This window comes from Natrix helvetica (assembly GCF_964273705.1).
Source record: "Natrix helvetica genome assembly, chromosome: 1".
Classification (NCBI taxonomy): Eukaryota; Metazoa; Chordata; class Lepidosauria; order Squamata; family Natricidae; genus Natrix; species Natrix helvetica.
The window spans coordinates 327,475,957-327,503,702 of record NC_138548.1 but is presented as its reverse complement, the minus strand read 5'-3'; the positions used below and the strand labels follow the sequence as shown (position 1 = coordinate 327,503,702).

General features: G+C 38.9%; 1 protein-coding gene across 2 annotated transcripts; it reads right to left on the bottom strand.

Moving 5' to 3' along the window:
- Window positions 1-543: 543 nt before the first annotated feature.
- On the bottom strand, window positions 544-25,932 carry EIF4E3 (eukaryotic translation initiation factor 4E family member 3). Of its 2 annotated transcripts, none has more exons than XM_081945046.1 (7): window positions 25,629-25,932; window positions 12,090-12,162; window positions 11,671-11,765; window positions 8,081-8,141; window positions 6,348-6,414; window positions 2,302-2,457; window positions 544-2,205 (listed from the first exon to the last, which is right to left on the bottom strand). In XM_081945046.1, the coding sequence occupies exons 1-7, from the start codon at window positions 25,805-25,807 to the stop codon at window positions 2,159-2,161; spliced, it is 678 nt and encodes a 225-aa protein (XP_081801172.1). In that variant the 5' UTR covers window positions 25,808-25,932; the 3' UTR covers window positions 544-2,158. The 2 variants fall into 2 exon arrangements, with proteins under 2 accessions (XP_081801172.1, XP_081801173.1); XM_081945047.1 differs by lacking the exon at window positions 25,629-25,932 and adding an exon at window positions 24,987-25,054.
- Window positions 25,933-27,746: the final 1,814 nt, after the last annotated feature.

Here is a 27,746-nt window from a genome sequence, read left to right as displayed (position 1 = left end):
TGAGCCAAAATACGAAATGATTTTCAACATTGTCTTTAAACACATGCTTTAATCACCCTTCTCCCATGACTCAGCGGGAAAGCAAGATGGACAACATCAAATATGTGGGTCACCCCAGGGGCTCTGTGCATTCTGAATAGGATCAAGTTTCTGAAGGTTCCTTTACCTTGACAGTCGGCAAAATAACTACTGGATCACTCTGCCACATGTTGAGGAAGCGACTGTTCTATATTTTCCTGAGCTAAATAACATAAAGGGGAAGCTGACAGTGGTATATCTAAAAATATCTTGTGAATGTCCTAAATGAATTATATTTCAATCCATTTATCAACAGTTTTTTCAATGGGACAAATTATCACTAATGTTTTTTGCTATTCTATTTATACCTTCTTCAACTCCAACTTTTATTAGTAGATGTAGATATACTATACAGCACCAAGTTCTTGAAAGAATCATGAATATGTATCTATGTACATTGAGGTCTGAGAAGCCTTACATTTCTAAAGTGTAGATATAATGAAATGTAATAATTGACTATACACATGAATTTATAAAACGTTTAATAAGGTTTGGTAAATGCACAAGTTTAATTCATAAATACAGATGAACTAGTACAAAATTAAAAAGAAAAAATTTGATTCATAAATGTACTGCATTCCAACAGTCACCTTCTTATACGATTAAATGTGAGTTGATATCAGTGCAGTCAGAACAATTTTCAAAATACTAATACTAATCCAGTAATTCTGCTTAGATGGGAATGAACGCTCCCTCTAGCACATCGGTGTCCTCTGCTGAGGAACTAAATAAATCTTTGGTTTTGTAATAAAAAATAAAAATGTATTGCAACCTCCAATAAATTAGTATGGGGAAGAAATCACACAAACTAATTTGAAAACTTCACATTCATGCTTTAAAACATATCTGACTTCTCTCTATGCTGAAAAGTGTATTTAAGGCGTTATAATTTATAACTAAACAAAATTGTACTGATTATGTTAACCATGAAGGTACTATTCAATTGATATTGACCTTAAAGGATAAAAAAAGTATCTGTTGTTATCATAATGAGGATGATGGGGGGGGGGGGGAGAGGTATATTATTATAAGTGTGAAGAAGAAGAAATGTGAAGCTTTGTATTTTAAGTGAGAACGTAGTAGAAAACATTATCTGTTTTTCAGAGATACATAAAATATATAGTGAGATAAGAAAAAAAATCAAACAACGTAAGAAATAAAAGTTGTAAGGTTTCCGGATAAAAACTTATTCATTCTTTTACGTTAAGATTTTTGAAATAGCCATAAAACAGACATCAACTAACAATTGACTGCTTCTCACTTGACTGTAGTCTCTGCACTAACAGTACAACTGTAACAACTCAACTGCTGCTACTATCATAGAAATCACAGTAGATATATAATCACAAACAGTGCTTCTATCTAAGCATTGCCTAGCTTAGAATTTCAAGAATGGGGGTGTGTGATTAAGGGGTGTGAACCAAGTCAATCTTTCTTAAGGGCTTTTCCCCCCAGACTTTGTCAAAATAGAACGGTATTCTCAGTTTATAGGCTTTGTTCAGTGATTATTAAAACATCTTTACAGCATCAGCATTAGCAAGTGCAAAGGCTTAGGGGTGCTAAGAAGCAAGCCGGATAGCAGAGGTGCAGTGAAAGCTCCATTTGTTTAATGGAGATTGGGTAGAATTGGCATGATTCAATTTGTCATTGTGGATTAGAACAGTGTACATTGGGTGGGGTGGGGATCTACAACTAGATGTGAACATGATAGGAATGTCTAAAAACAAATTCAGAAAACATGGTTCCCTAAGCTATGATTTATCTAGATTCAGATCTGGGGGGGGGGGGGGGGAAGCAGCATATCATGCTTGTGCACATTTGCAGTTTAAGCAGATACTGAGAATTTGCTGTAGTCTTCTACCTTAAAAAGAAAGGAATACTAAAAGAAACTGATTTATTGAGCTGAGAAATCAAAATAGTATCAGCTACTGAGGCAGCAGTTCTTGCTTTTCAGTACCAGTGGCTCAAGAGGAATACGAAGGTCTAAAAAAATACACTAAGAGTTGTGGTGCTTTTGTAAATGTTTTGTCCATCTTTCTGTTGCGGTGTTCTTAGAAAAATCTTCCAAGTTCTGTCCTAGTTAATGTCTCCCACGTCTACCTTCAAAAGCATGATGTTCTTTATGGGCTGAAAGGCAAGACAGCTCGTGAGTCTTAAACAGATTTTGTTGATACAGTTTGTAAACACTGCACTCGACTTACATCGCGTGCAGAGACCACTTACGTTTATAAAAAACTGCTTTAAACGATGTCTGGGGCAGAAGCTCATGGATCTTTTCTAAAACTGAAGCTTCATTTGCTAATGATGCATTTAGATTCCAGACTTGAACAACATCTTCCCGGTCACGAACACTGACACTAATGCCAATTACTTCATCATCTGTTGGGGAAAAAACACAATGTTATTTTGCTTTTGAAAAGACTTTGCCCAGGCCTTTGGCAAGGATGATTGAAGCCTCCTTTGGGCTGCGGAGATCTGTTCTTTTTCATTCCTATCCGGTTTTGTCATCTTTGCCAACTTTGACTTTATTTTTATTTACTTTGGTACTGTTTTCAATGCTTTTGACCAGAGTTGTTGGGAGTCAGGTGATACAAATATGTTCAACTTAATACAGAACTCTTACCCTACAAACAGAGACACGAAATGAGCTTATTAAATAAAGTGTAACAATCACAATGAAAATACATGTTTACGTTGTTTGACATGCAATGCTAAAAATTCCACCTCGTTATTTCTATATTGAGCTTCAGAGGGTGCAATATTGTTTAAGAGAATCAGTTATACTAGATGTAACACCAAGGGTGAAATCCAGCAGGTTCTGACAGGTTCTGGAGAACCAATAGTGGAAATTCTGAGTAATTCGGAGAACAGGTAGTGGAAATTTTGAGTAGTTCGGAGAACCGGCAAATGCCTCTTCTGGCTGGACCCAGAGTGGGGTGAGAATTGAGATTTTGCAGTATCCTTCCCCTGCCATGCCCACCAAACCAGGCCCACCAAGCCACACCACCAAGCTACGCCCACAGAACCATTAGTAAACAAAATTGAATTTCCCCACTGTGTAACACTAACTAGAAGGGAAGGGAAGACTTAGTCAAGGAACAGAAAGCAGCCATGAACATTAGGAGAAAAGTAACTGTAGCACTCGAGGTCTTGATTTTAAAGAAAAGTAAAGTCCGAATAGTCAGCTGTGTATTTCGGATTCCAAGGAAGGATGAATCCATGGCAGGAGAAGATAATAAGAAAAGGCGCTGAAGACTGATGGAAGTTCCTAAAAAGATACTTAAAAGCAAAATGCCTAATGACAGGAAGAAAATGGATGGCAACAGAAGCTAATGTGGCTGCACAAATATATATATATAACGTGGAAAGAGAAGCAGGTCATTAAAAAAGTGCATACATATATCCTTCAGGTGTAGAAATTATCAGCAAAGCTAAAACTCAAAATTAATTGCATCTTGTGGTACTGAAGGAACAAACAGAGGCATAGAATCAAGATCACGTGAAGTACTAGTACCACTTTATAAAACCCTAGGACAGTGATGGCGAACCTATGGCAAGCGTGCCACAGGTGGCATGCGGAGCCATTTGTCAGGGCACACGAGGCGCTTCCCTGTCAGCTGGCCAGCGTGCATGTGCACACTGGCCAACTGAGTTCACCGTTTATAAAAGCCATTTTTTCGCCCTCCCCAGGCTCCAGAGGCTTTATAGGAGCCTGGGGAGGGCGAAAAGAGCCCCCCCGCCCCCCCCAGAGGCCCCCAGATAAAGCCTCTGGAGCCTGGGGAGGGTGAAAAAAGCATGTAAAAATGGGGGGGTCGCCCCTGTTATGGGCGCATGCGCACTGGGGGGTCGCGGATTGCATTATGGGTGCGGCACGCCCACACACGACCCCCCTGCGCTCCCCCCACTTGTGGCACGCGAGCCAAAAAAGGTTCGCCATTGCTGCCCTAGGAAGACTACACCTGGAATACTGCAACAAATTTTGGTCACCATACTATAAGAAAGATGTTGAGAGCTTAGAAAAAGTTCAGAGAAGAGCAACTAAGATGATCAAAGGTCTGGAGACTAAAACATATGAAAAACAGCTGCAGGATTTGGGTTTGGCTAATCTAAAGAAAATAAGAAATAGGGGCGACGTGATAGAGGTATTCCAGTATTTGAGGGGCTGCCACAAAGAGGATGGGGTCAAATTATTCTCCAAACCAGAGGGCAGGACAAGAAACAGTGGTTGGAAATGAACCAAAGAGAGAAGCAGACTGGAATTAAGGAGAAACTTCCTAACAGTGAGGACAATTAACTAGTGGAATAGCTTGCCTTCAGAAATTGTGGGCTCTCTATCACTGGAGGCTTTTAAGAAGAAACTAATTAGCCACTTATCTGAAATAGTATAGATTCTCCTGCTTGAGCCAGGGGTCTGGACTAGAAGACCTCCAAGGTCCCTTCCAGCTTTATTTTATTTTTTTCCATTCTAAAGTATCTGGCCAAATCTTTTTGAAGAAATCATATGAACTAACATAGTGCAGATGACAACAGGATGTTGTCCTCATTTTCAAAAAGGGGAAAAAATAATATCCAGTGAACTACAGACCAATCAATATAAATCAGTACCAGGGAAGATTCTATTACAGATCATAAAGACATTAATCTGTAAACATCTTGCAAAAATGTCTGACAATTACAAGACATCAACACAGCTTTGTCAAGAACAAGCATTATCCTTATTCCACAGAATATGGAATGATGGAGAAGGAACATATATTGATTTTAGTAAAGTAATCTGATGAGGTCTCCCTGATTTGCCTTTTAAATTTAGTATGGGATGGATGACAAGGCGTGACAATTAAATAGATACGTAACTGTTTCAAAAATTTACACAATACTAATCAAAATCTCCTTATTATAATAAAGGGAAATAACTGAGCGGATACTTCAGATATGTGTCCTGTACTCTGTATTTTTATTAACAATTTTTATAAAGAGGTATAGTGAATATTTATCAAATTTGCAGATGAATATATGGGGTAGGGAATATATTAGAAGAAGAAAAAAACAAAAAAGATCTTGATAACTTAGAGAAAATAACAGGATGGATTTTAATGAAGATACATGTAAATCTTTTCACTTTAGGAAACAAAAATCAACAATGCTGGAAACAAAATAAACAAGATGCAGACTTGATGGCATTTTGCAAAAAGGGCTCTAAGTACGAGGTAATTGCACACAGAATATTCTGTTTGATTGCAAGCAGAATATAAATCAGTGGTATACTGTGGCTGCAAAAGGACAAATGTAATGTTACACTGTATCATTTCCAAATCAAATAATTGTTCTGTGATCTTCTGTGTTGGACAAACCCCATCTCAACACACTGTCCACTTTGGGCATTGCCCTTTAAGAAGGATTCAGAGAAACGGAAACAGATGAAAAGATGATTTCAGTGAGAATGGTTGTGGGTAAAAACAAAGCCCCACGCATTTAAACTGAAAGAACATGGTATGTTTAGTCAAGAGAACCCTGAGGGGATAACATACGAGGTTATAAAAATAGAGTAAAACGATAGATAAATAGTTGAAAGGATGTCACACAAGTGAAGGTTTTCCCAATGGTAAGAGCAGTTTGACAGTGGAATCAATGACCCAGTCATGAAAGTGGGTTCCATTGACTGCTTATTTTCAGGCAGAGATGAGACAGTCCCATCTGTTGGGGATATTTTTAATTTAGATTCCTTCACTGATTATGTATTTGACTCTATGATCTAAATTTCTCTTTCTTTGTTTTGACCTCGTCAAGAGGAACTGCTCTCTTTCTAAGCTACACACCAGGATGAAAGTCAACCTTTCCATTCTGCTTGGGAACAGTGCTAGCAGATAAAGCATAGCATTATCTTTTCTAAAATCCTATTTTGTTTTCTTTTCCTTTTGCGTAGGTGTGGGCGATAGCCTTGTTTCCACTTTGCACCCATAAAAACCAGGCAGATTTTGTAAGCTAATCCTTACAAAAAAGGATTACAAAAACCGCTATCAGGCATGTCAAACATATAGACGTATAACTGAATGAAACTACTGTTTCTCTTGGCTTCACCCTTAGATAAAGTTTGAGAAAAATCAGTACAGGTACCTTTTAGTACCAGCTGATTCAGGCTCAAAACCAATCCACTCTGAATGTGAAAATCCTAGCAAATGTTGGCCAGCTAAATTAAAATGGTCAGCAAGCTTAGGCACGAGATGCTCACAAGTTAAAGCCACCATCAAATAATAAAAACATATTCTTACTTGTCGCACAATGGTCTGTAAACTGTTCTCCAATTGTAGCTAACAGTAACTCTTTCCAAACTGCAGACTAGCAAAAAAAAAAAAAAAAGAAAGAAATTAAGATGCTGATTCTGTCACAATAACAATGACATACCCAGTTTGACCCGCAAAGTATTTTTTTGCAATAACCACCATGTTATTCTAGCTATGCATATTATTATAACTTTGCATTCATAATTGTTCGCAGAAAAAATATTTATGTATTGGAAGCTGATGAATTGAACAGGTAATGTAACAAATGTCCTTTTAATCATTTTTTATAAAAACACTGCACATTCCTAACTGAGGGCGCAAAGAAAGAGGATTCTTTCTTCTAGAAACTGATTTGGTTAGATTATTGCTCCTGTGTCAGTCTTTATGTTCATTCTGCATGGATTCTTATGAATTTGTCCACTTATAATAAACCCCATGAATGGCAAATGACGACTACCCTTCCATTTACCATTGATACATCACCTTTTGTCTGTCCATTTAGTACAGTTCTGGTGACTGCTCACAGGGTTTGGAACAGGGGTGAAATCCTCCCAGTTCGGCTGAACTGGTAGGGACGATTGTCGTTGGTTCTGCGAACCGGTAGTATTAAAAAAGCTTCTGAGGATCACACGGATCAGCTGTGAGCTACGAGATCATCGGAAGCTTTTTTCTGCTTTTTAAAGCATTTCCCCCCCTGCCTATTCGCCCAAACCAGCAGGGAAAAAGTGCTTTAAAAGGGGGGGGGGGGACTGTGAGCCGCGTAATCATTGGAAGCTTTCCCACCCGCTTTTTAAAGCACTTTTTTCCTGCTGGTTCGGGCGAATAGGCAGAAAAAACTGCCTTAAAACAGAAAAAAAGTTGGCTATGCCCACCCAGTCACATGATGCCCCCAGCCCCCCACCAAGTCACACCACAGAATCAGTGGCAAAAAAATTTAGATTTCACCACTGGTTTGAAATTCCTCTGCCCTAGAGGCTCAAAGTCTAAGTCTAGATATCTTAGCTATTAATGGTCAGACACACACACACACACACAAAAGAGTGGCAGCATGGGTTATATCACTGAAAAACAAAACTTTTTTATTGAATATTAATTCCAGTTCTATGCAGTGAACTAAGCCAAAACTAAGAGAATCTGATTGTGATATGCAAAGTTAAGTGTTACAACCCTTAAGATAAGGCAAGCAAATAAGTATTCTCTTGATCAGTGTTGGCTTGCTGAAAAATCTTCCTCCTAAACCCGTGATGGCGAACAGGTAGCATGCCAAGCCCTCTCTGTGGGCATGCGAGCTGTCGCCCAGCTCAGCTGCATGCACATGCGTGCCGGCCAGCTGGTTTTCTGCCGCTCATGCATGGGGGGGAGCGCTTGCAGGAGACGTGCATGCATACACGGGGTCATGCACATGCATAGGGTCATGTGCGCATGCACGGGGATGCATGCGGGGATGTGGTCATGTGCACACTGCATTAGGAGCGTGCACATGTGTTTTCAGCACGCTATGACAGAGGTTAGCCATCACTGCCCTGCACAAAGCATATGGAAGATGTGCAAAAAAGAGAAAAGGGATTTCCTGCTTATGAACAGGTTTTTTTTTTTTACTTATGTGACATTAAATAATGTATGTTCCAAGTTATATAACTCATACAACTGGAAATATGATGTGAGTCTCCCTACATTAATATACCTCAACATAAAATTACATGCACACGAAAACAACATACCGTACTGTCTTTGGGGACCTTCATTTTCCATACTCCTCCTTTGGCATTGCTTTCCTCTTCCCTGATTTGTGAAAAAACACAAGATCCACTATACAATTTTACAATACTGTTGTGTTTAGTTTTTAATTTATTGTATTGTCATTGCACCTCATGCAACGAAATTAAATGCCATCTTCAGTGTACATTATAACTATAAAAAAACACGAACACACATCCTTCACATTCTATACAATTGAATTGAAAACCTGATATTGCTTTAATATTGCACTATATCATAGAATTCGATATAGTTACTGCCCTGGGATACAAGCTGTTTTTCAGCCTATTTTCCCTTGTTTTTATTATCCTGTACCGTCTGCCAGAAGGTAAAAGTTCAAAAACAAGAGTGCCCAGGATGAGATGGATCTTTAAGAACATTCTGAACTTTCTTAAGGCAGCAGCACCTATAAAGCTCTTCCAAGGAGGTGAGAGGGCAACCAATGATCCTCTGGGCAATGATGTTAACCTTCTGGAGTGATGTCCTATCTGCCACTATGCAATTGGCAAACCATGCACAGGTGCAGTAAATTAAAACACTCTCTATGATGCAGCGGTGGAATGTCATCAACAGTTTTTCATTCAGTTGTTGTTTCCTGAGAAGTCTCAGGTAGTAAGGTTCTACATTTAGGCAACAAAAACAAAATGCACAGGTACAGTATAGGTGGTACCTTGCTCAACAGTAGTAATTGTGAAAGGGATCTTGGAGTCCTAGTGGACAGCCATTTAAATATGAGCCAGCAGTGTGCAGCAGCAGCTAAAAAAGCCAACACAGTCCTAGGCTGCATCAACAGAGGGATAGAATCAAGATCACGTGAAGTGTTAATACCACTTTATAATGCCTTGGTAAGGCCACACTTGGAATACTGCATTTAGTTTTGGTCGCCACGATGTAGAAAAGATGTGGAGACTGTAGAAAGAGTGCAGAAAAGAGCAACAAAGATGATTAGGGGACTGGAGACTAAAACATATGAAGAACGGTTGCAGGAACTGAGTATGTCTAGTTTAATGAAAAGAAGAACTAGGGGAGACATGATAGCAGTGTTCCAATATCTCAGGGGTTGCCACAAAGAAGAGGGAGTCAAACTATTTTCCAAGGCACCTGAGGGTAAAAAAAGAAGCAATGGGTGGAAACTAATCAAGTAGAGAAGCAACTTAGAACTGAGGAGAAATTTCCTGACAGTTAGAACAATTAATCAGTGGAACAGCTTGCCTCCAGAAGTTGTGAATGCCCCAACACTGGAAGTCTTTAAGATGTTGGATAGCCATTTGTCTGAAATGGTATAGGGTTTCCTGCCTAGGCAGGGGGTTGGAGTAGAAGACCTCCAAGATCCCTTCCAATTCTGTTGTTGTATTGTGTTGTGTTGTGTTGTGTTGTGTTGTGTTGTGTTGTGTTGTGTTGTATTGTATTGTATTGTATTGTATTGTATTGTATTGTATTGTATTGTATTGTATTGTATTGTATTGTATTGTATTGTATGTAATCTCTACTGGGCCCTTTTGACCAGTGCTGCAGTGTGAACGCAGGGCTATGTCTATTCCATAGAAGCATCAAGAAGAAAAAAGAATTTAGTAACACATAGAAGTCGGGAGCTTAGAATGTCTAAAATTTCTCTTTCTCCTTGATTAAGAAGAAACACTTTCCTTTTCGGAAAAAGAGGAGATCAAGTAGAATGAATGATCATCAGTAAGCTTTAGGTTTAAAATTCCTGTCGAGTTCTTTATTTTGTCCCAAGACTAACAAACCAAATTAGCAAAATACATATGTCTTACGTAATTTGCTAATCTGACCATTACATGCAGAATGTTCTCAGTGGTGATTAAATACTGCCCTGCATAAAATAATCCTCAATATGATAAAATATGAAAGCTTCTAGCATCTCTAGATTTAAAATGTATTTCTCAATATTAGGAAAAAGGCTGAATGGATGAGTGGCAAACCTATGGCGCCAATTGGTGCAATAAGTGCCAAAGAAATTAAAACTCTGCTTTACAATCAAGGTTTGGAACGTGATGTATACAGATTTCAACCAGTTATCGATAAGTACAGTTGATTAATGTATTTACCATATTTACTATCTTTTGTGTGTTGCCCAAGAGATTTATGAACTATTCAAGGCTATTTCCCAGGACCTTGTCAAAGAAAGAATGAATGGTAGGATTTATCAGCAGAAGAATTTGAATAGATGACCAGAACTGTGTGTATGTATCAAAATCCAACATTCCCCAACTTTTCAGATGTACTGAGGTTGTAAATCCAAAACACTTTAATGGCTGCCAATTTGTTTCCAGGCAAAATATGAAATTCTCTTCATGATCTTAGGTGGCCTAACTAAACAATCTGAAATAACATTTCTACAATCAAATAGCTATACAATTTGAGATGAACACCTTTTGAATGGTGTGGGAGTAGGAATAGATTTCCAGAGAAAGGAAGAAAAAATGCAGACTACAGGAACCAGGAGCACTGCTCAGGTGACCCTGAGGAGACAGATAAAGCTACAAGTGCTTCAACTTCCCTCTAAAAGGATTCAAATGACCAGATGTCTGCAAGGAATATAAATCCTTTCATTTGTCAGAGCTGAAGAAGCTTCTTGGATGAGAAGCAAAACATCTTCAAAAGAAAAAACAAGAAGGTCCAATTGCTTCCTGAAAAAAAAAGTACCTTTGGGACAACTATGGCTGAATGCCTGAGAATCTCTACAGACTTTTGCCAACTTTTCTATTTACAATCGGGGAACACTTCATACAATATATGCAATTTTCAACATGAAGGTTTTACTTTACATAGTGAGGGACAACCACAGGGGGATACAAAATTATATGAAATGCATTCTTTGGAGAAGTGATGGTGAAATTCCTGTCTCTTTTTCATTTGGGGAAGGTTGTTTTTAAAATAAAACAGTTTACAACAGGATAAAATTTTACTATTTTACTTGTTTTACTATAACTCAGTAAATGTCACTATTACTCTTTGCCTGCTTGCTGCCAAAATTTAAAATGATGAGAGGGGGCTGAGATGAGGGGCACTATAGCAAAGCTATACAAGCTACTCATCTCTGATTTAGGATGCAGATGACATAGAATTACATTTGTAAATGAAAGCTGCTGATACAGGGTGGACTTCAGGGAAGAACAGTAAACCGTTACATGAAAAAGTGGCTCAACTAGTTTATCACTGCAAATTCAAAAGTCTTTCTGAGTAAGTAAACTAATATTTCAGTTTAGTAGACCTTGGGCTTTTCAACAGCATTGTTGCAAGCATTAATTAGTAAAGTTCTACCCAAATTTTTGCAAAGTGTGTTTTAGTTCAAATATATGCAATAGACAAACATTGTATTGCATAACATGAACTTTTAACTAGAACAATCCATGACGCTGTGAAAGACAAACACGAATCATCTTAATGCAATGTGCCATATTAGACATAGTAAAAAAAGTCTCTAATATTCTTCTGTTCTTTGCTTCCCAATGTCTTTTATATCGCTTCCCCCCCACCCCCAACTATGAAATACAACAGATTCTCAAAAAACACCAATCATTTGAATACGTACCACAGTGGTCGTCTCTCTCCACGCATTAAATGATAACTACATCTCATAGGCAGGTTTGTCACAGGAGGAATATTATTATAAACGCTCCAGAAGATCTAGATGGAGAATAATATATTTTATTAATTTATGAATACCAGCAAACAATATGAAATTACCATTTGTTTAGGAAAAGATCATAGCTCAGATATAAAGCACCTGCTTCACACACACAAAAATTCAGCTGCGCTGAATAGTACTTTTAGCTAAAATAGAAACTGCCTGAAATTCTCTTCAATCACTGGCAGTTAATGCAGTGACAACAAGTAAAATGGTCACAGTCTCCTTTGGCTTTAAGAAATCTTCCTTCCTAAAGTCTGAGACCATCATCATAATTTTATATTCCTTTATATAATTCTCATGCTTAACACGTTTTTTTTTACCTGTACAGTTTCTACCGTGTAGATCTTATTCAAATTTGATGCACATTCAGCTGCTGTGGTACCGGGAAGGGACCTTAAATGTAAAAGAAAAAAGAATTATAACAAAATGTACTCAATACACATCAGAGAATTAAAAACAGTGATCATAAAATCGATGTTACACACATAGCAGCAGTTTATCCTAGATGCTAATGCTATAAACATGTAATCCTTTAAAAAAATCTTCAATGGTACTTAATATTATATCTTGATGCAGTCATTGGATGATTTGTAGCAACGTGGTAGCATCGGTGTGACATTCAAAATAACATGCATTTCTTCTTTTCTATTGCATACTGAACATGAATGTCCATGGCCAATATTTGTGTGCAGTAACAGGCCATAAAAGGGTAATTAGGTAAAGCTAGTTCCTACTAAGACAGGGGTGTCCAAACTTGGCAACTTTAAGACTTGTGGACTTCAACTCCCAGAATTCCCCAGCTGGCTGGGGAATTCTGGGAGTTGAAGTCCACAAGTCTTAAAGTTGCCAAGTTTGGACATCCCTGTACTAAGATTTAGGTTCTGTGAATGTTTCCCATATTCAATTTAGTTTTATGCACTGTGGTTATTGTATCCTCCTGAAGGAGGAAGGTTTGTGGTTGGGTGTGACCTGCAAAATTATCAGTAGCTAAAAACATGTTACTGGGTTTAGTTGGAGTGATACATGCAGTCTTTCCTGTATAGGGTAGATCAGGAATTAATGGTTATTGCACTAATGCAGTGTTTCTCGACCTCAGCAACTTTAAGGTATCTGGACTTCAACTCCCAGAATTCCCCAGCCAGCATCTTAAAGTTGACAAACAATGCACTAATGCATTAATAAATTGAGGACTGAATTATTTTAACATATTTTACATGGGGATTACACCTAAGAAGCCGTTGCAAAACGCCATTACTAAGTTGCTCAAGGAACTTTTTATCAAACACAATATTTCTATGTCGAAGAGTGAACATCAATCAGATACCAAGCCAGGTGCAAGGTTTTGGGTCATGTTATTGGAGAATTTACATACATACCTATATGCTCTTTGCATTCTAGAAATGTCTTGCTGGCAAAACCATGATTAGCTATGATGTGGAGATTGGTTTATAGATAATCCACCACATGAAACAAATTTATTGTGAAGATTAGATAGATCCATATTGCAAAATATTTCTACTTTAAATTGAAAATTTGATTGATGACTCAAGCACTTTTAAGTTTTTCTATATCTAGCTTTTTGCTCTCTGCTCTAATTATTACTCAATAATGGTATTGCTTTATCATTTTAAATGTTTGTATTCTATTGCATAGGATAGTCATAGTTTTTCAGAGACAATAATTTCATTGTTTTCATAATGAAAAACAATGTATAACTTCTATAAATAAATTCACAGATACATAGAACCATAATGACGACGAAAGTCACACTGTGGAAAAACAGGGATATTCACATACTTTATGTAATAAAAATGTGCAAAATCACGATCTTTCACTCTTTTAGCCTATTTAAACCACAAATTATTCCAAGCCACTTAAGCAGTTTAAGCGGCAATTGTACACCCACCTAACTTGGATTAAATTCCAAAAATACAATTGCATTTATAAGTAAGAATGCATAAATCCATATTATAACTATATACAACCCCATTCAGATATTGAATAACGACAAGTTGGGAAAAACATTTCACTGTTACAGTAATTATATACCTTCTCCATAATTTAATTTTAATTCTAATATTTAGCTTCAGTTTTATTTTAACACGGTGTATTTTTATATCCTGCATTTTCACAGGGATTAAATGGATATTAAATTCATCACACTCGTTTTGACAAATCCTTTTATTCAATTCCTATTTTTACCACTAGATGGCAATCCACTATGAATTTACTGTTACAAGTTAAATAATGATCACTTAAATCTTACTTCAACAAAAACCTAATTTCACTGGAACTACTTCAGTACATGCAAGTACTGTAAAGCACCAGAACCTGGCACAGGTATAACACAGAATGAATGCTTAACCATAAATGTAAGTATTATACATTATGTTGTATTCTACAATTAATCTACCAGCAGCCATTAATTCTAATGCCAATGTAGGTACCCAATATGCACTAGCAATTTGGTTCGGTGAAAATGTAACTGGCAAAATATTACAATAAAGTGGAGAAACATGCCAAGCATGAAGCCAGAGCAATAAAGTGACAGAATGTTGGATTTAATTTAGGAGTATCTGCAGTCATACTTTTATTATTTGTTCTATCAATGATAATTTTGTTTTATTATGCATTTTGTTGTGTGAATAAAGGAGCCACGTATCAATGTTACCATACACCGTATTATAAATATTCTATATTAATGGGGAATGACAACATCTCATCCTTGCAGCTTTGAAAATATACACATTGTTAAACTGAAGGAGATCTAATCTAAAGCAGAAAAACAAACTGAATGTATGTTTAGAACTATTGACTGAGAACTATTACAAAACAGATAATGGCTAAGCATACTGAACAAATAGGATTCCATGCACCCCTTCTTCAGTTTGATGTTACAAGGATTAATCACCGCAGTTCCATTTTTTTTAAAAAAGCAAACCTTAATGTTGAAAGATTTGTTTATTTTACCATATAGAGAATAGACAATATTAAACTCACTGCCCAGCTGTCAGTGTGACAGCTGCATTCCTTAAAGCAGCAACAAATTTTCTAAACTTACACAATAGCCCAAATAAGAGCTTACAATAATGAACAGCATAAGAGGTGCCACACTAGGACAAGATCTCAAATACTTGAAATGTGCACACTCTTAATACAGACATAATAGCAAAGAAAAGCATCACAGTTTCTTTTAATTACTAATTTCAAAGCGTCAGATCTATCAATGTTGGTTTAATGAAGTTAGGATTGTTTTTATACCTACTTAAACTGAAATAGCTTTTTGCTTCTTGCTTGGTTTCCCCCCCCCCCCCAATTTAAAAATATTCTTCTGAAAAATTTCAATCTCTTTTGTGTTTATTACTTTGAACATTTTGTACTATCCACAAATATGGCCACCTCAGTGTTTACTTCACCTATCAATCAAGATAACTGATAAACAAGTTACACCACCCACAAAAAGATCCTTGAGAGACTCCACTTCTTACTCCCTTTAAACTGCCCATTTATTCATTTCTATTTTTAACCAATGTATGTGCTATTAATAACAGAATAACAAGAGTTTCAAGGTATCTTGGAGGTCTTCTAGTCCAACCCGCTGCTCAGAGATTGGTTGTCCAATCTCTTTTCAAAAAGAGAGCGTTGGAGCATTCATAACTTCTGGAGGCAAGTTGTTCCACTGATTTATTGTTCTGTCATGAAATTTCTCCTTAGTTCTAGGTTGCTTCTCTCCTTGATTAGTTTCCACCCATTGCTTCTTGTCTTGCCTTCAGGTGCTTTGGAGAATAGCCTGACTTCCACTTTTCAATAGCTCTGAGATATTGGAACACTGCTATCACATCTCCCCTAGTCATTCTTTTCATTAAACTAGATGTGCCCAGTTCCTGCAACTGTTCTTCATATGTTTTAACCTCCAGTCCCCTAATCATTTTTGTTGCTCTTCTCTGCACTCTTTCTAGTCTCTCCACATCTTTTTTACATCATGGCGACCAAAAATGGATGCAATATTCCAAGTGTGATCTTACCAAGGTAGGTGATATGGTATTAAGTGGTATTAACATTTCATGTGATCTTGATTCTATACTTCTGTTAATGCATCCTAGAACTGTGTTGGCTTTTTTGTCAGCCGCAGCACATTGCTGGCTTCATATTTAAGTGATTATCCACTAGGACTTCAAGATCCCTCTCACAGTTACTACTATTGAGCCAGGTACCACCTGTTCTATACCTGTACATTTGGGTTTTCTTCCCTAAATGTAGAACCTTACTTTTTTCACCATTGGATTTCATTTTGTTAGGACAATCTGCCTCCAACCTGGTCCTTCAGATCTTCCAATGGTATCCATTGCTGCTAATAATTCTATCCAGCCTTTTCCAAAGGACGAGGTCTTTCACTAATGTGTCCAAAACATGATAATTTCAGCCTGGCCATTGTCTCAAATGATAACTGTGGATTGATTTGTTCGATTATCCATTTATTTATTTTCTTGGGTATGTATGGCAGTCCCAGGATTTCCAAAACTAAATATTCAATAGTATCAATATGGTGGGTTTTAAAAAAAATAACCTTCGCGTCAATAAAGATTCAGAAAAAATACCATGGCTTGCATAAGTATGATCTTTGTAGATATAGATATAGTCCCACATCTCAATGTTTTTTCCAAGATCTTCAATGCTATTTTACGACTGCTAATTCCCTTGCTGTTGATAGGCAATTCTAAAAGGCAAAAGTTTTTTAACTAGTTATATATATGGAGGCTTTTTACTACATAGCTGTTATTTGCTCTAGAGTTTTGAACTTTGCCAAAGGTTTTTTTTTAAATTTATTTATTTATTCATTCATTCATTTGGCTGTCTATTTAATATATGACATTGGGTGGTCGACAATAATAAACATAAACAAAACAAAAATAAATCAGATTTTAAAAAGCCAGAATGATTGTGCCTAAATAATAACAATTTGACATAAAAGGCACAAGATGGTCTTACCCAACATCCTGATCCAATACCCAGAGGAAGAGTTAAGCCTTTAATGTTCTATGCAAAGTCAAGAGGATAGATACTATACAAAATATACTGCAGTATATAATATACTACTGTATTATTCAATATTCGTTTACAGGCTTATTTCCATCACATGCCTATTGGCATTTTCAGAAACTCAGGAAGCTGAATATGGTACATATTTGCTTTATTAATTTGCTACATTTCCTTCCATAAGGTTTGCTCAACAAAATCCCTTTTTTCTCTTTATTACTATTTCCATTAATTTGTCCAGAAAGTTACACTGATGGACCTCAATTTACAGATCTTCCTGAGGCCTCTTTTTGAAAACTAGGCCTCAGGTTAATTTGAAAAACAAATTACCTACTTTTGCAGAGATCTTCATTTTCATATTTATTTATTTTTAAGGAATTCTGCAGAACTGCCACCAGAACCTTGTGGTTTGTTCTCATCTCTCAAGATGTCTTAAAATTTGTTGCAGCAACTTGTTTTTTGGTATCCTGATTTTCTCCTTGATGAAGTAAATACAGGAAATCCTCGACTTACAACCATTCATTCAGTGGCTGTTCAAAGCTACAATGCCACTGAAAAATAGTTCCTTGACCGTTTTTCACACTTACAACCTTTGCAGCATCCCAATGATCATGTGATCAAAATTTGGACGCTTTGCAATTGGCATGTATTTATGCACTGTGCCGGGTCACGTGATCACCATTTGCAATCTTCCCTGCCGGCTTCTGAAAGGTAAAATCAATGGGAGAAGTCATATTTGCTAACAATCATGATTCACTTAGCTGTCCGAGTAATGCACTCATTGAAAGCATAACTCTGAGGCAGGTAGATTCCTCAAAGGATATGTTTATTGGATACATCATATTGGCACAGCTGGTGAAAACCAACTCTGATAATTCCCGCATTTTTCACCTAATTAAAAGAATCAAACTCCCCTTTCCCAGGTGTCACCTGTCACATTGTCCAATAAAGATGGTAGGCAGGCTCTTGTCCTCTTTCAACGGCCACCTGTTTCAATGACCTTGGTTCCTACAGGAAAGCATTTTGTTTTGACCGGAACCGGACTATCTACTTCCCCCCCTCCCTTCCCCCTTTCTTTGTGGCAACTATGAGGCATCACAAAATGGCTTTAGCTAGGTTGGCTTCAGAGCTGAAAAACTGAGGCAAAAAGTTGCAAAATGGGGTGCACTCACTTAACAACTGCCTTGTTTAGCAACGGGAATTTTTGGTTCAATTATGGTCATAAATCAAGGATTAATCTATACTTCCAGGTATCTGTTCTATATTTTCTGAAGTAGCAAAAGACACAATGCATTTTCTCTGTAATCTCCATAACCTTCTTGGACATCCCTTTCACACAGCCCAACTGCTTCTCTTATCAGTTTTCTTCTTTGAATTTATTTAAATAATTTATTTTATTTTTCATGTATTTTTTCCTTAATAAAGTTATTAATTTATATTTCTTATTATGATTTTATAATTTTTTGGTCAAAGTAGGTGCTACTCTTTCTTTCGATTTAAGAGAAGATTCCTATTCTCCTGAAAGTTTTGTACTTTTAATAGCTTCTTGGACATTGCTAGAGAGCCATGCTGGCCACTTCCTGGACTTGGTTGATCCTTTCTGATGCTGTGGAATACATTCTGGGTTTTTTGTGATTTTAGATGCTGTCCAAACATTGTAAATATTTTTGATTTATTTGGATAGTTTCTTTTAGTTTCTTTTGTTAATCCTCTCCAATTAGAGAAATTTCCTCTTTTGTAACTAAATATGATTGTGTGGACCCAAACAATAACTTCCCACTTGCATTATGCCAGGGGTGGCGAACAAGTTTGACAAAAAGAGCCAAAATTTGAAACTGTGAGAGTCAGAGAGCCACACCACGCGCTCCCTTTCGGCGCTAAACCCGGAAGTACGGTCTTGCCCCGCCCCTGGCGACGCGACGACGCTTGCCTGCGCTCCACCAGCTCGGCTGGGAACGGAGACGTTTCCTCAGCGGAGCGGAGCGCCTGAAAGAGACGCAGGCTCAGCCTGCCAGGCTGCCACCACTCCACTGAAGACATTGCTGAGCAGAGAAACGTCTCTGTTCCCAGCCGAGCTGGTGGAGCGCAGGCAAGCGTCGTCGCGTCGACCGTACTTCCGGGTTTAGCGCCGAAAGGGAGCGCGCGATCCGAGCCACAGTATACAAAATAATGATAAGAGGCAAAGAGCCTCATTCATTTTGGCCGGGAGACGCATGCGGCTCGAGAGCCGCGTGTTCGCCACCCCTGCATTATGCCATAGACAAGGGTTTCAAACTGGCGGCCCATGGGCCGGATAAGTTACACGCAGGCCATGTCCACCCCGGCTCCACAAAGTCAAAAAACATCATGATACGTCGCAATACATCACTTGACATGATCGAGTTTGACACCCATTCCATAAACAATAGTGAATCATTTTTTAAAGCAAGAGGTTATGTTGTGTCCTGCCAGCCCCGGCCACCAGAGGGCATTCGGAGAAGCGCCTCTGATTGGCCCAGGCGCGCCTGCCAGCCGGCGGGAAAAATACTCTCTTCCCATTGGTTCCCCATCTGACAGCTACACCTATAAATAGCTGTCAGATGAGTTCAGTGTTGTTCGTTCCAGTCAGTTAGTCTGTTAATAAACTAGTTAGCTTTTACAATTCCTGCCTCAGTCTTTTCTTACTTGAATCTACAAAAGGTTAAACAATAATTCTCTAGTATTTTCCATTGTAGTGGACTGTTATTTAACAGGAATTTTATAAATGTGATTCTCTTTAAATACTCTGAAGATAGAAGCACTGAGTCATAGGTTGAGAACAAGGACAATTACATATTAGTAAAATTAGTAATTTTGTTTATGATTTTAAAAATATGTTAAAATAAATATCTGTTTGAATCTAGAAAATGCAGGAAGATTATAGATGCTGCTCACAGCACCTTCCCATAATATAAAAAAGGTTAAAGGTTCTAATCCACAGGAAAAGAACATGTGTATTATTAAAGTAGTTTCAATTTATAGTTTTTCCTTGAGTGTGACCAAGGAAAAGTCCCACAGCACTTGAATCTTTCTTCTCTTTTCCATCTACTGCTTTATGTACCATTTAGTTCAACAAGGATGCTGGGAAATGCAAAAGTTTGTGGCATTATGGAGTACTACTGTAGACTGTGTTTTCCACTTCCTGTTTAAATAAGCATTTTGAATACTGCAAAATATGAATAGAAACTTATAGTATAGGCAAGAATGGCAGAATAATTTTGCAAAACCAAGGTTATTTTAAAAGCAAGGTTATTGTACATATGGATGTGTTATGTACTTACAAGGTATGTAATCCAATCCAGTATTCCAGATCCAAGAGATCTCTGTTTTGGGATGCTCAAGAGGATACATTAATTGTGAAACTTGGCAACAGTAACATCTGAGTTGCCTATTAATTGCTGTAACACTTGGGCAAATCATAGTCGTGGGAAAACTACAAGAGGAAGAAAACATACATAGCAGCAGAATCTTATAAGCTCACAGTCTGATTTATAGAACTTCAGGCTGAAACAGAAACAGTTAAGGACAGGAGATCCAAGAACGCTTCAGCGAGTAGATTTGGAAGAAGTCCAACAGCTGTCTAGTTCAAGAAATAGGCCAGGGAAAATATTGCAGTATTCCTAACATCTGCTTAGAAGACCTTGGCACACTCTCAATGCACCAGCTTAAGTAGACAGCATTAATTGGTAATGAACCCAAAGTAATCGGCTCACTATTTTAATCTGCTGCCTGCAGCTCTTAAGATTGTAAGACAGCAATCACAAATCTATACACAGGTAGTCCTCAACTTGTGACAATCATTCAGTGACCATTCAAAATTACGACAGCAGTCAGGAAAGGGACTTTGCTATTGGTTCATGAAGCTGTGGCCATCACAACTTCATGATCTGGGAGCTCAGGAGCCCACTCACAATTATGACTTTGCAGCGATTATGACAGCGCAGAAGTTATGATGTCACAATCTTCCTTGCTGACTTCTCACAAGCAAAATCAATGAGGAAGTCAGCAGGGAAGGTCTGTCCCCCCACTGTTTGTACTTTGTAGCATTCGCCCCCTGCCAATACTCATCATGCCCACTCCGACTCTGTAGCACACACATCCACATGGCACCTCCACCAACCCACATTCTCCAGTGCCTCCCTGCAGCACCCTCCATCTCCCATGGCATCCGCAAGCTCAGTACCGTTTGTTTATAGCAACCCTATTCCATGGCTCCTGCACACTGACCCACAATTTCCTCTAGCTTAACAACCTGCATGGTCCTGGGATTGCAACGACAACAAGGACTGTCCGGATTACCATCATTAAACAACATGGTCATATGGTGTCACAACTTACAACTATATCACTTACGATGGAAATTCCAATTCCAACTGCCATCCAAGGACTGAATACGGAGATTATTTTAGAATATCCTGTTTTTAATTTCAATATTACTATGACTATCTTCTCTGATCTTATTTGTAGGAATATATTCCAGCAATTTTCTATCTATTTGTGAATCCAATTTATATAAGATAGGAACAATATCAATATATAATTCATATAAAACAATACGTAAGGGATTATTTACTACAAGCCATATTATTAATAGTCTTTTAGCTACTATGGTTATTCTCAGGAAATGTACATGTACTCCAATTTTAGAAAGTACTATCTGATAACCGGGCATAGCTCGGGTATGTATTTATCCCAATCCTGTATTAGAGGGAGCCCCCTTGTGAAGTACTTCAAAGCCGTAACATGGCAACTCCACTGTGCTGTATAGTAGAAGCCATTTTAAGGCACAACAGAGTGTATCTTAACACAACTTGAATCCAAAATGTACACTATCACTGGCAAAAGTACTGTGACTTGACACTATAGATATAATTCAGTCCTTTTCATTTCAGCGGCCCAGGCATTCAGGAGTCATCCTGGAACACACACACACGGACACACACACAGATACCGAGGGGAGTTAGGGTGTCTTACCCCCACAGTATTTGTTTCCAGAGAGTAAGACACTGTGTACCAAGTTTGGTTGAAACTGCTCAAGGCGTTCCAGAATTATGCTGGAACACACACACAGCCCGTTTATTTATATTTATTTATACACACACACACGCACACTCAACTATCTCTCTATTACAGAATTATAGTCCGAAACTGGGATTATACTTTGGAACTTGGAAACTGATGTCTATTTGCATGTTGTTCTACTTAATTAAAAACCTTGAAAAATAAATGTACAGTAGAGTTCTCTGCAGTGGCTTATTTGCTTTCATTCCACCTCTCATGTAGAAGAACCACACTCATCCTTTTAACAAGGCCTTTTCAACATTTCACACTTTTCTACTTCTTTGATGTTTTACTCTTTCTTTTGCTACAGGTTTAACCACTTCCCTGTTTAACAACTGTTCAAACTTAGGGCAGTGCTGATAATGAAGGTTTAGGGCCAGTTATGAAGGTTAAGGTTACAACTTCAGCGTCTCTATGGTCAATCAATCATGATTCAGGCACATGGCAACCAGAGCACATTTACTATGGTTGCAGAGTCCTGGGGTGCTGGGATTGTCGTTTGCAATCTTCCTAGGAGCTTTTGACAAGCAAATTCAATGGGGGAAGTTAACATTTAACAGCTGTAATGGTACATGTAACACTATGGCAAAAAGTCTGTAAAAATGGACAACTGCTTTTCTTAGCAATGGAAATTTTGGGCTAAATTGAGATCGTAATTAAAGACCTGCCTACAGTAAGTCAAGAACTACCTGTAGTAACACCATGCTTAACAACCCCAGGTAATTCATTTAATAACCCCTGTAGAGTTGACATCGTAAATTGGGTATGGCCATGGGCTGTTTCATTTAAAGACCATTCTGCTTAGAGACAGAGTTGTGATTATTAAACGAGGATTACCTATATCGTTTTTGATGTTAGCATCTGTTACCCCCATCTCACTGGTTTTTATTCCAAAATGGCATTCTGAGCAGAGTATTTATTATATTCCTGTATTTTTCAGTAAGCAGGCACACATTCATGAAAAAAAAAATCTGACCTAAGACCTGTTTTAATTCTGCAAGACTGCAAGAAAACATCAGTCTGGAATAAGCGCCAATCTAGGCATCATCACAATGATTTTGATTATGTGCCATCAAATGAGTGTTGCCTCTTAATGACCACGTGAAGAGAAGTTCTCCAGGGTGAGATTATAATAGTTTGTCCTTAACTGCATAATGAAGAAGTCGGAATCTAACTAAAAAAAAAAGGAAGGAAAACTGCAGTACAGAGTGCTATTCCCTCATATCATACTTCCCTGTACACTTACATTCCAAGCACTTTTAACTCTTTGTGATACTTCAAAATATCCACTGAGCAACAAATCAATGTCTATGGGAAAATAAGTGTCATAAATCAGCACTCTGAACTTATATGACCCTATGCTGAAGTCAGATTGAACTCCTTTTAAAATTTCAAATGGGAAACAAATCATCCGGTCTTGTCCTTTTCTTTTGACAAGCTCTTCAGCACAAAAGACTGCTAATAAAATACAATTGGTCCTAAACTTTTTAGGACAGAGTGCCTTGCCTCAGAGGAAGCTGTTTATTCCTTAAGGACCCCTGTCTTTCTCAAGTTACAACTCCAGTTCTGTAAAGAAACTCCTTTTACATGATCTGACTGGACAGGGAGTGAAACAAGTTTTGGGCTATCAAGGGATTAGAAAAAAAACCCCAAATCATCACTTGATTCAGTACAACCAAGCATATCTGCCTAATTTTGGAATAACTGACATTATTTTTGATGCAGTTTTGACCTGGGAAAAGGTCAACATGATTTATAAATGTGCCAGAAAAACACTGTTATTTTTAGAAATGATTATGTTTGCAGCAAAATGGAGAGGGGTCACCAGGGGTGTGTTTTTTCTGTGTTTAATAACATGGATGTAGGGAGTATAGATTCTCAGGCAGCCCGATTTTAAAATATTGAATGAGAAAGAATGCAGAAAGAGATCAAGATACGAAGTATGGGACAGTTAACAATTTATAAAAAGTTCTGCTTGAACTAAAGTGATCAGGTTTATAGGCTGAAGCACAGCAATATAATGCTTAAACAGGGAGGAGTAAGATTCAAAATGTATATTCCTTCAAAACAGCTCAGCAAGCAACAATTTTTTTCTGGAAGCCTTGCCTATTAGTCTTTTATTTTTTTATTTTTTTTTAAAGAGAATACTATAATGATTTAGGAGTGGCAGAGGATGAGCAGCACAAGGCTCCTTAGGGTGTAGGCTTCTTCTTAAAGATAATTATGATTCAACTTTTATATTTAGAAAAAGCAACTATTACAAATATCCTGGAGGTCTTCCATGTGTTGTCAACTAAATCAAACCATTTAACATTCCCCTTAAATTATCATCATTATCTGGGTGAGATAGAGACAAAACGTTCACATCAAAGCACTCCAAAATACTTTTTTCCAGCTAGGGAATCCCTACCTTAAGGCAGTTTTTACTACTATGAAACTCTCCAAAATACATCGGGTTACAACTGCCATCAGTAAACTTTTATTTATTCAAATGTGCAAATAGCCACCCATCTTATGCCAAGCTCTGGATGGATCACAACCCAAAATTAAAACAATATCTATCCACAATAATAATAAAACCTAGAATCTTCCATCACACAAATCCGGGTAAGGATGATAGAATTTGCAGTACAGAACATCAGCTATTTAGGATAAGGTTGGTAGGTCATGGAGCTTCTGAAAAGTGCAACCAATTAAAAAGAAACACCTCTAGAAAAGATGAATTAAATCGCTAAAATACCATTAGTATGATGCTTAATATTCAGAATTCAGAGATAGGCACTCAAAAGTTCAGTGAAATTGCATAAGTATCAAAATGCAACCCTTTTCTCTTATTTTGTTAACCAGAATCAAGCCTCTTAGGCAGGAGCTTGTTTGAATCAGAGTTTCTAAGAAGAGATTGGACAACCATTTGTGTTGTGTTCCAGGAGGTTGGACTAGAAGACCTCCAGGGTCCCCTTCCAACTGTTATTCTTGGGGGGACGGTAACCCAATTCATATCTAAAGCTAAGCCATAAAAGGTGAATTAGATAGTGTATAACTTCACACCTTCTCTAAACTGTACACAAACATTTTTTTAAAATTTAGAGCGAGGCACTAACTTAGCCAGACTTGTTGCCCTTTCTATGTGCTTCTCCAAAACTCTTGTGGGCATCCGAGGGAGGTGCACTTGTTGAATGTCTGCCCACTTTAAAAGCCTGCGAGGGAGGGGGAAAGAGTGACCACCGCAGAGCTCCCTCCCCCACCCACCCCCGCGTTTTGCTTAAGAGCCCCCATTTATGACTTATTCTCCCATCATCACGACAGCGGCTTCCGACGTTGCCAGAAATAGCAAGGAAAACGTCCGAAGACTTATAGCCCGAGGGCATTTTGCAGGTAAGGCAGACGCGGGTCCCAGGCGAAGCGGGCTGAGGTTCCAGCGATGCAACCACGCGTGGGCGGCCGAGATGCTGAGCCAAAGTGGAGCAAGACGAGACTCCGATTTCCCGGGCTTGGGCAATTCGCGCTCCTCGCCCTTGAAAAGCGGAGACCTGCCGGCGCAGTGGGGGGAAGGGCCGAGGAGAAAGCCAACAAAGGCCAACTCTCTCCCCAGCCGCCGCTCGGCGTCTCCGGCGGGCCGGGACTAGCGGCGGCGCGGGGAGCCCGGGAAGGACGCCCTCGCGCCCCACAGCCGAGCCGGGCGCAGGCGGCGCTCTCCCTCTTTCTCGCCCGCTTCCCCATCCGGTCTCCCCGCCCGCACTCACTTGTCGAGCCAAAAGGTCCAAGGCGAGTGGAGCGGGATCCCGCCGGCCTCGTCTTCCAGGCCTCGCAGCTGCTGAGGGTCGAGGGCGGCGTCGGCGTCCGCCTCGTCTTCCTGCTGCTGGGGCGCCGGGCACGGGGGTTCAGGCGGGCCCGGCTGCCGCTCGGGGGGGCTCAGCGCCATTGCCCTGCGCTTCCTTCGGCCCTGGCTGAGTCAGCGCCGCCTCGCTCGGCGAAAGCCCGCCTCGCTGCATCGCCGGCCGGCGGGCACCAGGGGGCCCTCTCTGGCTTACTCTAAGTGCCGGTGCTTGGATCAGCCCGCCGTCAGCCTTGCGCACATGCGTGAGGCTCGCCTCCCTCCTCGATGCTGTACAAGGCTTCGCTTGGCAAGCTGGTGCCTTGCAATGCGGGCGCTCTGAAATGCAACCCAAGCAAGAAGAGATGGGGGGGGGAGGGGGAGTGACGATGGATAGGTAAGAGGTTCTCAGACATCCAGGTCATGGTTGTCCCAAAGGTGCTTTTTTTGAAGAGGCAACTGGGCTATCGGGTTTTTCTTTGAAGATGTTTCGCTTCTCACCCATGAGAAGTGAAACGTCTTCAAAGAAAAACCAGAAAGTCCAGTTGCCTCTTGGAAAAAAGCACCTTTAGGATAGGTAAGAGTTGCACGTGAATTTGCTAAGGTGCAATTCGGTTCGCCTGTTTTATTTCCGTGAATGCAGGGTTGTCGATCAAGGGAGCATAAATCCAAGCCGTCACTGGTGGCAGCAGCTTTCAAGCGTTTTTTATACCTGGTGGCCCTACTAAATTCGACGAAGGCCCCTCTTCAAGACGAGACCTTCCAAATGGTGTCGCAGTGGTACTGAGTCCCCAAATGGAGGCCAGTGTTTTGGAGTTGCAACTGGAATACAACTGGAGGTCATTAGATTGGGAAGGCAAACATTGGCTTTATCTTTTAAGTTTTTAAAAAAGGTAGATTAGTATTTGTTTCAGTTCAGTGAGAATGTATGACACGTAATTACTGTACTTTAACTGTATTTAAAGAAACTCAAATACAAGGATAAATTCACACCTATGTATACTTAGCTTTTTGGTTCAGCCTCTCTTCATACTATTTCAGTTTTTATTCCTCTGAATCGCCGGTATGGTGCAAGGATTCACTAAACATATGGAATACTTTAACTATTTATACTGGAATCTTCAAATTTTAAGGTACTCCCAAGTATCCTGGTGTAGGCATTCTTATGTCAGAAATAACAATGATTGATTGGCACTGGCTAACAACTGGAACTGAACAGGTCTTAACAGTCCCTGTTAATTCCCTGTGGGCTGCCCAGAAATACTCCTTAAAGCAGCTCACTCTGCCTCTGAAGATGCCATCCACAACTGCCAGCAATACACATAGACACCAGAAAAATAAACCATGATCATTCAGCTCATAAACTTATATTTGAATATTCCCGATTATGCAGCACATCTTGCTGAATTCACCGATTATACCATATTAGTGTTCCTGTGTTCTGTAACAATGAAAGATGCTGTTATCTGCAACAAAGCTGTAGTATCAAAAAGTATGAGGTCAGGCAAAGCTCAAGCAGTTTAATATTTAGGAATTCTCCCTAGAGAGCTATGATTTGTACATAATCTGCTGGAAGGTTTTTTGCAGTTCTTTTCTCACTCACATAGTGCTGTGCTGCGGGGATGGTTGTTTACAGATAAACTCCCATACTCTTCAGGTATAGGAAAATGAGCGTAATTATTGGTATATGACACCAGAGAAATTGTCTGAAATATATAAAGGCACTTCAAAAGTTTTGGAAATGTGAACAAGAAGAAGGATCATTTTATCATGCTTGGCAGATGTGCAAAAAAGCTAGAAGAATTTTGGATTCGGATATAGACACTGATGATTCAAAGGATTTGAAAGAATCTTCCTCTTGAGACTAACGAGACAAGCAGTTGGAAAAATGTCATGGAACATTGTTTTTGTGTAAAATAACCGCAGCAAGATCGTAGTATGCACAAAGATGGGAAGATTTGGCAATACTTACAAGAGCAAAATGATTGATGAAAATGATAGAAATTGCTGAGATGGCCAAATTGACTTGTTTGATTAGGCAAAAGTC